The 14,162-nt window shown below is 39.0% G+C and overlaps 1 protein-coding gene across 1 annotated transcript in view; it reads right to left on the bottom strand.

Annotated features, from left to right (window-relative positions):
* Positions 1-9,597, bottom strand: part of ush2a (Usher syndrome 2A (autosomal recessive, mild)) — a 202,054-nt gene extending 192,457 nt beyond the window's left edge. Inside the window, exons 1-3 of the mRNA XM_026263516.1 lie at positions 9,213-9,597; positions 7,483-8,135; positions 5,895-6,060 (exon numbers count right to left, since the gene is read on the bottom strand). Coding sequence (XP_026119301.1) covers positions 5,895-6,060; positions 7,483-8,015 — 699 coding nt within the window. The 5' untranslated portion in view covers positions 8,016-8,135; positions 9,213-9,597. The remainder of the gene's footprint in view (positions 1-5,894; positions 6,061-7,482; positions 8,136-9,212) is intronic.
* Positions 9,598-14,162: the final 4,565 nt, after the last annotated feature.

The following is a 14,162-nucleotide window of genomic DNA, read 5'->3' as shown; positions in this document are numbered from 1 at the left end:
GGTAATAACTCTTGAGAGGCTATGCTTTACACGGAAAGCATATCTTGAGTCATAACCCCCCCCCCCCCAACACACAAACAAACACACTGTTCACTGTGTCCGAACAGAATATTTTACTAACTAGGTTCTCAATATAATGTAATATTACTCTATCTATTCTACAGTTTGGGTCATGTGTCCGTAAAGAATGAGCCTCTTCACATAAAGAAAAAGCTTGAAAAAGTTTGTTTATGATGCTAAGGACCCTGTAAAATCCAGGCAGAAGAGAAATGGTTGTACCTTAAAATTACATATTATTACAAAATTACACATTTCCAACAATAGATACATATTTACCATATGTTAAAGTAGTGACTGTGCATTACAGAACAGAGAGTGCAACGAATATATTGCAGCTTTGACATTTTATACTGGGAAATTAGCAAGTATTCATAAACACCAGTCTTTGTAATCATATGGAAAAATTGTTTTACTGGAAGCTGTTTGGTTTTATAGTATCATTAATGGTCTTCCTGCTGGGGTAACTGCTGATGCAGGAATATCTATGTTTGTGATGAATTACAATCTTTTTACATCAGGATAATGATTTCAAGTGGACTGTTTCTTGAAAACATGACATTTACAATCAATTTACAAGTGCAAATGTTCCTAATTGATCCGGTTGTCATTAAGGATATTAATCAAGCATTATCTCTCACCAGTAAGCGAGGAAGGTGAATTCAATGAGGCTTCAGGAATGAAAAGAGCAATGTCTGCAAGTGATTTTCCTGTAATTTACCTTTTCTCTCATTTGTTTATGATTTTGAATTAATGGAAACACAAAGAGAACTCCAGCTCTGGCTCATTTATGGATCAAAATGTTTAATTTCTCTATTTTAGCACCTGACTTATTGCAGTCCAGCTTTATTTATGTAGTGCAATGAGTCCTGGTGTGTTAATATGACTTTGCTGTACACTTTACAGATTGTGGATACTGGGACAGCATGCCACGAGCTACCCATCCATCTCCTGACAGGCCTCAGATCCAGGATTGTACACTTCATTTTTCCTCTACCCACCCCTCTTGCGCCTTTCACTAGCAATAAACACATGCTAACTAGGCAGAAGGACAGTGGAGGCTAAACAGAGGAGACGTAATCAGCTCCGCCACATCTGCAAAGAGCCACGACCCTGCAGCTATGACAGATTACAGGACTCCAATGCAGCCACACAATGCATTTGATCTGTCTGATCAGTGCGGACGATTTCCAGGATGTTTTTTGCCCCTTGGTCGTATGCTCGTCTGTCATTGTTACTCATGCCCAGTCTGAGAGACATAATATACTGTGAAATTGCTCACATCGACTTATGGCCATTACCAGTTTCGCAGGAAGCACTGTCACTCAGCATTGCCCCTTTTGATATATATCCATCAGCCACTGATCTTCTCAGACTTTAATCTGAATAAAGACTCCTGATAAAACTTGCCAAGGAAAGCCCATCTCTAGGCAAATGTTTAATTCCATCTGACATTGATGTGCTGAAACACATATAAACACCTCAATGGACCAGATTAAACAATGCTCTGCACGTCATTGTTGGGGGTTCTCAAAAGGCCAGTGTATTTTCCTCTCGATACAACACATAATTTAAAGCCAGTATATTCACAAGTGCTGCAAGACGCCCATGTCCTGTAGAAGTCAACTCCAAGAACTTAAAGCTGAGAAGACTCTAATTTCCTGTCAACACTTTGGGGTGATTTATTCGCCACTCGTGGCCTCCAGTGCCTGTGGACAGTGAGCTGGGGAAAGGTGGAAGCTCTCCTTGCTTCCATCCACCTTGCTTCACCTTCACTTGCGCTGCCAATCAGTCTCCATCACTCTGGGTGGCATGAGAAGCTCTGAAAGTTCAGCTGACCCGCTGCCAGCTCCCCTTCCAAAGCCAGAGGGCAACTTGATAGCAGCGCTGATGTCTCCTCTGCTAGAGATTTACTCCTCTGCTTGTGCAAAGTTTATTTACAGCACACCTTTATCTACAAAAATAAACATCTGCGTGACATTGTCGATATTTGAATTTAGAATTTGAAGTGTGTTATCCATGTGAAAAATTATAATTTATCATAATTTACAGCAACAGGAAGTAATGGAAGTGAGAGTCTATTTGTGTTAAAGACTGTATTACTACTGAGAAAGCGAGCTGCCTACAGGATTTTATCATCCTGCATTATCCTGCATTATCTTTTTCTTTCTCACACATATAGTTTGACTCGAGGCAGCCAGATACCCTTTTCCAACCCCACCACAGCACCCCGGTTTTAGTGGTCCTTTGGCTCAAAGGGCCCTTGGCCACGGGCTGGCTGGCCTACTTATCTTTGGGTGGGGTGAAGTTCACTCAGGGTGATGAGCCATGTGCACATTCGGGTTAAGAGCTTGAGACTCGGCAGCTCTTGGCCAAAACAAATGTCCCCGGAGAACGAGCGTCTGCCACAGTGCAAGCCTCTGCGATCGAAATGGCATGGCCAAGGCCTAGACCCTTGTGGAAGCTCTAATTGTGCGTGAAAATGTTCATTAACTTGTGGGATTCTCACGAACTTCGAACAGCCAAAGACAACATATAAACAGCCACAAGAGCACAGTTTCAGACTGCTTCCCACAGGAGCTGCAGAACATAGTGTTATAAACAATACTGTTCAATAATTGAGAGGATAATATTGAATAAATTAAAAGCATTTTAGACACGATGTTGCTACTTAGCGCCAAATGAAATCAAGCAGAATTAACAGGTGCATGTCTCTGAGCAACACTGAATGAACCAGTTGAGCGGTTAATTCAAACGATTCACTTATAATTGGTTTGTCTTCTGCAAGAATCATTGTTTTTTAGGGAATCCATTCATTAAATACCATTCAGTGAATCACTCATAAAAGTTTGTTTTCAAACGAAGGAGTTAACAGATCGAAGACTCACTCATAAAACAACCAATTGTCAACCTGCAGAAAGATTAATTGAAAAATCATTTTTGACTGTTCATTAGGGCTCTTGAAACACCCTCACCCAAACAAATTAAAGAGCTGGAACTAACTAAATTAATATTCAAGACTTTATGATTTTACTCATTAGTTTATGATTCTACTCATTAGTTAAGAAACTGAATGAAAAAACACTGTCATTTCAGGAAATTTAGAATCAATCGCAAAGGAAACTGATAATGGTTTTATTTCAACTTCTAAATGAGAAATTAAAGGGATAAATAAGTTCTCAAGAAGCATAACTCAGTTCTATTTGACCCAATAAAGGTCTAGTCGCTACCTGGTATCACAGCATCTTTTTAAATTTTAACCAAAAATGAGACCTGAAAGTAAAAGCAGACAAAACAAAGTCTGTGACATGGATACCATCAAATGGACAATATGTTGATGTAATGATCCCCACTTCACTAGAGAAGAACTGCATCAAAGTTCCAACTTTCATATGCAAGAACAAGAAGTTTTAACCATTCATAAGAGTCATGACAGGCACCTGACACGCATTGATATGATAATTCAGATTTACGTTGAGGAGTGGCTGTAATCACTGTTCCTCTTTGGCATTTACATTTTCAACTTTCCCCCTTCGACAACTCTTTTCATGTGTCGAGACCTGCCAAGGCTCATCAGCTACGCTGTGATACGTTCACGGTTTTGAACTGACTTGCAAAGAGACAAAAAGAACGCTGTTGTAATTTTTCCTCCCTGCCGAGTCTCGATACTTGCTTGATCTTAATTACAGCCCACAACTTCATAGAGACAAATTACCCACAATAAGCAGCACAACAAACAACTGACAGGAGCCCACTGTCGCTCCTCATCGTCATCCAAGTGGACAGCATAAAAGGCATATCACTCTTCTCTTCTCCTCCGCTGTTGCTCTCACTCTCCTTTTAAAGTAATGACTATGGACAAACACCTGCAGACCAACTCCTCTTTCTTTTTCCCTGAAGCCTTTCTAAATGCTGTAATGCTGTATTCCTTTTGAGTGTTTCTTTTTTCCTCCACTCTCTTTATCTTGGAGGTTTTTTTTTTTTTTTTTTGACCATATACAGGATTCCTCAAAAGCAGGAAGACCGTTACCTGTAAGGGTGCTTAATTATTTGGTTTGCTTTTGACAAAAACTAATGTTAACAGTATGAATGGGACTGAATGGTATGCTAGTGCAGTGAATCTCTATTCAACTACAGTATAGTAGAAACGTAATTTTCTGTAAGTTGCTTTGCAAAAATTTGTATCATAAAATGCGCTTTACATATACACTTGAATTGAACTGAATTTAATTCTTTATTTTGGAAGCACCTTTACATTTTAGTTTGGTGTTGATGATTCAAGTAATAAGACAAAAAAATGTTTGGGAACACTTGCCTAGTTCACTATTCAGGTCGACTAGTTGATGATTTTTTTTGGTACTTTGTAACGAATTAAGAGATTTCTCAGAAATGGGTTTCTTACAGCCTTTAAATGGGAATAACAGACAGATATTAATACCTGTCATTTATCTTATTAAAACAATAACATATCCCTGAGAAATGCATACTAAATCTTAAAACCTAAATCAGCCTAAAGTCCAACTACATCATTCATTGTTCAAGAAAAACCACTAACTAGTCGATATTGAAAATATATAATTTTACAGTTAAAAGGTCTGTCTGTCACTTAAAAAAAAAGTCAGATGAATAATCATAATCATATTCAAGAGATAGTTCAGTACTTAAGAAAAAAAAAACATAAAAGCTTGCCTAACACCAGGTACTTAGAGACGGTGTCAGTAATAGTCTTCAGCAAGTAGACCACCATGAAGAGTTAAGGCTGAAAATAGGCTAATTTTGTCCCTAGAATACAATGTCCGGTCTGCAGTTTAAAATTCCTAATGGGCACAGAAAATATATCTTATAGTCCAAGTCAAGGCTGTCACAGCAAGGCAGCATATTACCTGTGAATTTGTGTGAAGGATCTCATTATCATAATAATGTTTTCTGTCCTAGAAGTCAACCTGCTATTCATAATCTGAACGAATGCAATTTAAAGCCATAATAATCACTACTATTGTAAGGTAATACTCTCCACAGACAGAGTACTCTGTTTCCTGATGATGGCCAAGTTTATCCTCTGCTGCTTCTCCTTTCATTTCTGACACAGAGATACAGGCTGCCATTTCCAATGCCAGAGAGCCGGTCCTAATGGGACTGACTGGTACTTTGTCAGTGCAAAGGACTCTAAAAGCTGAGAATGAAACATGACCCAGCAATTCCACAGTTTTGTGCTCTTCATGTTTGCTAGCTGATCTGGATGCGGATCATTCTTTGAAGACAAAGCAGAGGCAAAAGCAGCTGAATGTTTCTGACAGGAATGATGCAGGAGCGACTGGACCTGGTGTGTGTGTTGATATGTATTCAGAGCGGGGTGTATGAGGGGTTGACCTGCACTCTTCCCCCTTCCTGCCCTCACAGCTGCAGGAAAGCAGATGTTTACCACTGTAATTAACACCTTCTATTCATGCATTTTGTCCAAAGTGGAAATCTGTTGTGACATGGTTTCAGCTAAAACCTGCTGTGGGTTCTCACAACACAATATTAATATCAATATTTTTCAGCGGCTACTCAAATGAAATCAAGCTCAAATATGAATGGATGGTGATTTATTGTTGCCAAAGCAACACTACATGACACCTGACCAAGCTTACATCATATGATTCTGCCACAAAGCTAGAAACTCGTTTCATCCCTACTGACACCTAAGCAGGAAATACTTCATTGAACACTAAATATTCAGTTTAACTTTACAGTTGGATATCACATTATGAAGATACATGCTGTAATGTTGTCTTGAAGAGTATGTGATATAAATAATCATGGAAAGAATAAGAGAATAGAAACATGATGCCTACCTGTAGAGACATGTGTGTCCAGACGCCTATGCTGATATGACCTGCAGTCTTCATGCTTATAGAGAAGTTTTGTTTGCTGTGAATGCCGTAGTGAATCTGAATGTCTTCCTTGGAGACTGTCACCAGCAGCACCAGTCTGCCCACAGCCCTCTTTTCCAATAAAGTCCTGCACATTAGGAAAACAAACATTAATAATTTTGCTGAGAGAAATTCAAGTGCTCAAAATAAGCCACATAAAAGAATATCCAGAACAGGCCTAAATTTACATAAAATATGTTGAATTGCCTAATGCATCTTCATATGTAACACCTCATTGTTTCATATAGTAAACAGTGAACGATATCAGTAAACAATCAATACACCTTCAAAATATACCTTTAAAATAATCCAACTCGCTTTTACCGTGAAATTTGTTGCCATCTAAAATGAACATCACTCTGACATTTATGCATGTCGTATCAATATTTTCCATTTGGCTTTTCTCGTTACTCGAAGACACACTCATACACTGTCATATGAAACACCATTACAGACGTTTTACAGGAAACAGCAGCATTTACGAACACAAGGCCACAGCATCCAATAAATCATAAAGCATTTGTACTCAGGTTGCGGCTGGCCCCGGAGTCAAAACATCTCACCTACAGCCAAGCTTCTGCTGCCTGCTCTACTTGCAATTAGGCCAGACTTCTCCAGGGAATGCAACATTTTAGTATTCAATATGTCTACTAAGGCAAGTGTTCCAAAAAACTACATCTGAGCGGTGTATATTTTTATGTCATATTACCAAGGGGATCTTAGGCAGGTATTAAACACAGGCCAATTAATTCACTAAGAACAGAATAAACACGCAAGCCTGTTGACTCTGCCTCACGCCGCTTCAAGGAGAAAATGCGACAGATGAACCGCCTTGACCGCACAGACTCGCTTATTTATTTTTCAACACTACTGTACACGCTTGTGGCTTTCTCTCTCTTTTAATGCTCTGCACTTGATATAAAACGCTGAAACAGTTGTTCTTCTTCCACAGCCTCTCTGACTCCATCCTTTCATCCCATCACCCACTTTCAACTATATCATTTTCTGTGCTGTGGAAAAACAAAGTGTCCTTTGAGTTGATGCTTTTTTTTGCCAGAGCACAGGAGAAACACTGTGGCAATTTCATTTCATTGATCTAAAACTGGCCACAGCTGGTGTTGCCGGAGCAGAGCAAACAGGGCTCAGAGCTTTTTCAGCTTGGCAGGACTCCTCACAGAATGTGTTCCATGTACCAACATGGTTTCAGAGTGGAGATACAACAGAGGAAATGTCTGAAAATGAGGTGAGGACAACCAACAGCTGAGTAGGGATCAACTACGCAACTATAGATTGAATAAAACCAGCTCTGGCAAGGCGAGCAGCTGAGCTAATCCATATCAGGCTTAGATCATACAGCGGTGTTCTAACAAGTCATTCTTTTCCTGGAACGGCGCAGGTATTGAAACTGATCCGGTTGATTAAGTAAAATATTCACTCTCTAAGTGACAGAAACACTTGCACTGCCTCTCTGATCTTCTTAAGGGAAAATTCTGGACGTGTGTCTACTTACATTACAGTGTCTTGCTCGAGTTTCAGCCACATTGTTAGAGTAAATGAGCTCGCTGGGCCGAAGCTTAGAGTTGACGGGGAAGCCGGACAACCTCTCGGGGTCGGAAAGATGAAGCTGGTGAAATCGGCCTTTGCGCCTGGACGGTGGTCCCGTGCATCACCCTTCCAGCACATGCCCGCACTTGTGGCGAGGATGTCGGTGTAGTCTAGCGTAGAGGAGCTGTACGGACACTCCTGGATACAGAACTTCTGGAAACAGGTGTGAAGATCCTCCTGAACCTGGCCGGCTTGACAGAAAGTACTTCTCTCGGGAATTCCACATGTGGCCCTCGTTGGCATGGTGCTGACAGATTTATATGCCCCTATGTTCTCGAGCCTGGGAAAGTTGCCCTGAGGGGCAGCCAGGCCAAGGGAGGCATAAAAGCCTAGGGTGTACAGTAATAACATAGCACCTTTGTGCCCAAGGAGCCAATTCGTTGTTGGTGGCGAAGTTTCCTTCTGATGTAGTGATCTTAAATAAGTAATGATGGTCATGCCGGTGGTGACATTTTTACAGTCCAGTGCCTTGGGTAAGGCAGCGCAGCTTAATGGCACAATGTCAAAAAGGAGGACAAAGCCTTCACATGATAGATAGGATTTGGGCCCGTCAAAGTCCTGTAGAAAACCAAAGTGAGAAAGCAAGAGCAAAATCATATGTGAAAACATATTTATGAAAAATATTATACCCTGTCACCCTTTCTGAGGCTCTTAAGATTCTACTTGATGCAAGAAAAGCTTAACAATTACTTTTGCTGGTGCATTTGGATTTATGTCACATCTACCCTGAATTCAGCTGGCATTGCAAAGAGAAGAATTATAATAACCTCACTAAAATGGTCTGCACATAAAACCTATGCACTAGAGAGGTGAAAACCAAATCAGGTTTGTTTATACTGCCTTATCTACAAGATTGATGATTGAGTACGAACTCAACTGTCGTCAGCCTGGTTCGTGTTTCAATCCCAGCGGGCTATTTGCCAGTACTTTCAACGGTTTTCTAGAGCCAATCTTAATGACTTTGTATCAGACTGAATGAAAAGATCAAGAAAACCCGTTGGAAATGTTGTCCTCTTCAACAGTGTGACAGTTATACAATGACTTTTTGGGAGTCGACGTTTTAAAGGCATTTCTGTCGGTAAAATTCTTCTTGACCGCGTGATAAGAATTGTCTTTAGCTACCCATCAAATACAATTTCAGCTTTGTGATTATAATTTGTAATATATAAATCTGTAATTCAGTGATAATGGCACTTTGTCTTTTTCTCGTCCGACACTTGACGGAAAGGTCGCGAGCGGCAGACTGTTACTATGGTTACCTCCTCGGGTTAACGCGACTTCAGTCCCCGCGTCTATTTAACCTTAACGTAGCCTACTCTGACAAACTTTTCTGGTAACTGAAACGTTTGAAAACGCTGTTAAAATAAATATACAACTATACGTAAAAGAACACATACTTTTAAGCCCCAACGTTTTATTCTGACTTTATTTATAATTAGTCTGAAAACCTCACAGTGCGTCCCTTCGCTTCTATGAACAAAAACACAGACTGTTTTGTATTTGAACGTCTTAATAAGTCTTCAATGAATAAAGAAATATGTCACTAAATTAATACATACAAGCAAATATAAACGAAACAGAGGCACATTAAAAATCCATACGTGACACTGAAATCCATTTCTGCTATTTTCTTACCTCGGCGCATGATGGATTCAAGGAGCGCGTGGCAGCTCTGAGCAAAGCAGATTATGAGTTTGCCATCTGCTCCTATCCACAACTTGAGCGCTCGATCACTCTAAAAACAACTGACCGAAATGCTGATAAATAACATGCGTGCACATATCCGCCACGAGTAAAAACAAAACACCTGTTGGCATCATTGATCGGTCGCTGGAGGAAGATGTCAGTGTTACATTACGTCTCGATTTAACAAGTGGATCTCTTGGCTCAGGAACGCCACTCGACGTCGCTAAGCAACCCGGCACAGAGTTGCACATTCAGGTGCTGGACTCTGGGAGGGAAAAGCAGGACAAAGGATTAAAGAGAGGGGGGCTGAATGAATGCACTATCTGGGGATGTCTGAGTATTATTATGGTCCATGACGCAATGGCTCATATTGATGACTGGGATGGCATTACTTCGGCCAAATGTCGCATCCTGCTTTGTGCGTCTTAAACTTACTTGATATGGGCCCTGCATTAAACTCTCAGAGACCCAAACACTATTATTGTAACAATGGCATTAATTGTTTAGTTTATATTCTTTCTTTCGTTCGTTCTTTCTTTCTTTCTCTCTTTCTTTCTTTCTTTCTTTCTTACTTTTTCTTCACAAAAGTGTTTTTGGGGAAGTCACTGGTCATAAAATTCATTCATTTAGATTTGAAGTGAATTTTGGTAAAATTGCAATGAGTATTCAGACTTAAAATCACCATGAATTAATTATTCAATTTATTTTGACTTGCTTGAGAAGCATTACCAGTAAGGAAGTCGAAATATGGATACATTGATATCCTTTCTTTAACTCACCGATCCCCTGTAAAATATGCAAGCACATTTAGAGATCTACAGCACACTTGCTTTGACTAATTGAAAGTCAACCTTCTTTATCTAAAATCTTCATCTCTGAGCAGTCACTTTATACATTTCTCGGTAGTTCCATTAGGCTACAATACAAAGACTAAAATAGTCTAGAGTAATGTCATTGACAGAATGGGCTTTGTTGTGTGAATACAATTTGATATATTATTCACATAACATTTTTTTTTTTTTGTCAAACCATATAATAGCTACAAATACCTTTACCTGAAACTTAAAGTTAATGATTGTCAGCTAGTCTAATCATTCACACATTCAAGTTATTATATGCAATGCAAACCTACAACTTTTAACACAATATAGGTTCATTTTCAAAACCCAACAAGTCAGCAATGTAGTTCCAGCAAGGAAAACATCAAATTCTCCAAAACAAGCCAAGCTTGAGATTAAATGTAATTTTTGAAATCACCAATGATATCTGACAACAACTGTCTAATAAATGTTGTTTCTTTTGTTCAAGTAGTGTTTAAAAAAAAAAGCTTATTTTTCAGGCTTGACCAGCCAGTGTGCATGCGCAGGCCTGATCGCACGTATCAGGATGCTGACTGTTTTTATAGCAGTTGAGACTTCTAATGGCAGCTGCAGTGATGAGTTAACTTTACCGATAAGTGATTGGCTCTTTTACTCTAAAGGTGGGGCTTCGTTCGGTAGAGCGGCTATTGAGCATTGCATTTTCCACCATTCAGAATTATACAAGTGACACATCTTGGGTATTCTATAGTCAATATAACCAAAGAGTTACTAACATAATTAGCTACTTTTTTTATGGAGGAACGCTATATTGTAATGCATTTCTTTTAAAAGTAACTTTCACCAACACTGCCTAAAAACACATTTTCTATATCTTATTTATTCTCATAAGAGTAAAATTTAGGATCAAGGCCAATGCAACTATTTCCCAACACTGACTACAGTTTCCTCATGTTTTCCTCTTCCTCTGGACTGAAGTAGACATCAGGTTTGGATTTTAATTAAATCGATTTATCTTAAGCCTCCTGTCTTGCCACCTCTGCTGCACACAAATGCTGAGAATGTTGAAAATGAAGAGCAGTATTACAATTAGCCTTAGCATTATCTTAGCTTTTGTTCATATAGCATGAAAATGAGGCTAACACATCTATCCTCTGCATTCCAGTTACTCTGGAGACAAAGCTTGGCAGTTTAACCCAGCTGTGGCCGGGACTCTTCCTCTAATTAATGAAACTCAACAACTACAAACACAAAACATTATAGTGTTTCAATTAGACTTTTTCTGTCTTTGTTTTACCACTTAAATATGTGATGCAAAATTAAAAATCCATGCTGGACTTTATATTTTCACTGTTTTCCATATTGACAAATTAACATGAACCAGCATACAAATTATTCCTATTCTCCCTGGCTTTACTAAAAGGAATCCACTGGCAGGAATTTTGACTGTTAAACTGGTATATGGTTTGTTTTACAATAAGATATGGGACATGTTATTGTCATAGATGTAATAAAGCCTGAAAGTCATATCTTGAGCTTTATGCTGCTGATGTGGAGCTCTGTGGTATTTTCCCCCAGGGTTCCATAGTGAAATCCCGGTTGCACTTTATTTTACAGTACGTGTACTAACATGTACTTATAGTGTACTTACAGTGTATTTATCTAAGAAAGTTCTGGTAATACAAGGTAACTACATGGGGTAGGGTTAGGTTTAGGGGTAGGTTCAGGGTTAGTACCCAGTTGTTACATAGTTATTGTAATTACTATAATAAGTACATAGTATTTACATGAGGAACAGGACTGTAAAATAAAGTGCTACCGAAATCCCTGTCCTGCTGAGATACATATGATTATATCACCCTCTTACTCCCGGAGCAGGAAGAAAGACCTGCCACAGTTTGGCAAACGTACAGATATCACTACGCTTTTATTTTTCAGCAGACCTCAGCTATTTTTTTTTTTTTTACTTTTTTTTGTTGGGGGGGGGGGGGTGCACTCCACATCTCTACATTTTACTACATTTAAAGCCTCTGACACTGTTATAGGTTTAAGGACATGCCATTTAAAATAATTTAATATATTTATTTATATTTTTTGTTGTTGTTGTGTTTTGTTATAATGTTCTTTGTTGCTTTTTTTAATCAAATACACAAATGTCCTGCGATCCTGGGAAAGAAGAATAAAATGCCGGCTGTTCTGATGCACAGTATGTGGAAAATAATGTGTTTTTTGAACCTTAAACTGCATAAACATATTCCATTAAACCAAATAATGTTATTTTTAGCAAAATAATTTGACCCCTTTAATAATTGAGTACACGTGTGTACCGAGATTGTAAACAAGTTGCCGTGTGAAGTAGGGGGAGCAGAAAATGTGGCCGATGTGCATTTTAAGACTGCTGTCGTGCTTGGATTCTCTTTTGCTGTCAGTGAAAAAGATGGACATAGAGGGACTGTGCCAGTGCATCATCTCTCAGATTGCTCCTCTCCTGTGTAGCGACATGGCTGTATATTGAGTTGTCAGATGTGACACTCCAGACACCACACGCTGGCTCGGAGTAGGAACTGGAGATCACTGGGAAGTCAAGTCGCAATGGGCTCTGGAGTGTTCGGTTGCCACACACACACACACACACACACACACATACACAGTCAGTCACTCAGCTCACAGCACCACATGGGGGTGAGATTTCAGCAGACACAAACACCAGCTCTGGATGGACCGAATTACAAGGTAAAAAGGATCAGAAGAGAGAAAAAAAAAAAGAAGAAAATAAGAAATCTGTCAGAGGTTTATTATTAAAGCAAAAACAACTACAGAAAGAAAATAATAATAGTTTAACATTTTAGGTACAATATCTATACCTCTTGCTTCATCTAAAATTCACTCAGAGGAATCTCTATATAAATCCACACATTAGTTCATTTTTGTGCTTTATGTTATTTATGAAGGCCTCCCCTAAGTAGTTCTCAAGTGCTCCTAATTCAAACCTAGATGACACCCCAAACTATTTATAAAAGTGCACTAACTGAATTAATGGTTCATCGAATGTAGAGTAAAACATTTAAGTGCAAATAAACGTGCAAGTGTGACCAGCTAATGCTCTCGATGAGCCCGATGCCATCTGATCCATTTTATCCCATGTATTAAGGAGATGATGAACTTGCATTTAAAGGGATGACAATTAATTGCTTTTGAGTGATCTACCAGTTACATTAAGTGTTAAGTAGTTCTAAAATTGAAAAAGGCTATTCTGCTGGAGATGAGTCATTATCAGCCTCAGTAGAACAGTGGGGATGTGGTGCGTGAATAAAAGAGAAAAAGAAGGGTTTGGATGGGAAATCAACCAGTTTGCTAATAAGATAAAGATGACTTCTAAAATACTAATAATGGAATTTTGAATAGTTTTACATAATGTCTTATAATAAGATTTTTTATTCACCTACTCTGTTCAGTTTTTATACTTGTGCTAATAAACCTATACTTGTTCTAAAACATTGGCTGTGAAAGATGGAATCTGAAACAGTAGAGGGATAGTACATCCAAAAATGAAAATTCTGTCAACATTTACACACACACCCTCATGTTGTTCCAATATCGTATGACTTACTTTCATGTGTGTAACACAACTATATATTTTGTTAAATGTCTCAAGTACAAAAATATATTTTTATACCTGACAGATGTCCATATGTTTAGATGATAAAAAAAAAAATCAAATTAGAATACCTAAAACTAAAGTTAAAGGCATTAAAGCAAGGAAATCAAAAATCAGTTAACTTTAATACATTTGGTTAACCATTCCTTGAACTCTCTCTGCAGACCCAGGTCTTTAGAGATCATCTGGCAGCTCCTTGCATCTGGGGTAAACAGGGTCTCAAGAGGGACAAGCCCAAAGCTGCCTTCTTTGCACATTGTCACGGCTCCACAGACTTCCTTCTCTCTTTCTTCACACACATATCAAGCCCCATGATGTCTCTAGCGGTGTCGAGGGAGCAGGAGACCTGTGAAAGGCCATTACCACAGTGTGGCCCTGTACATCAGCACACTAAGACCCAGGAGGGTGACCCTGCTCTCACAC

This window comes from Carassius auratus, unplaced genomic scaffold (genome assembly GCF_003368295.1).
Source record: "Carassius auratus strain Wakin unplaced genomic scaffold, ASM336829v1 scaf_tig00216558, whole genome shotgun sequence".
Taxonomy (NCBI): domain Eukaryota; kingdom Metazoa; phylum Chordata; class Actinopteri; order Cypriniformes; family Cyprinidae; genus Carassius; species Carassius auratus.
The sequence above is the reverse complement of the archived record's forward strand: the minus strand, read 5'-3'. Positions and strand labels throughout refer to the sequence as shown.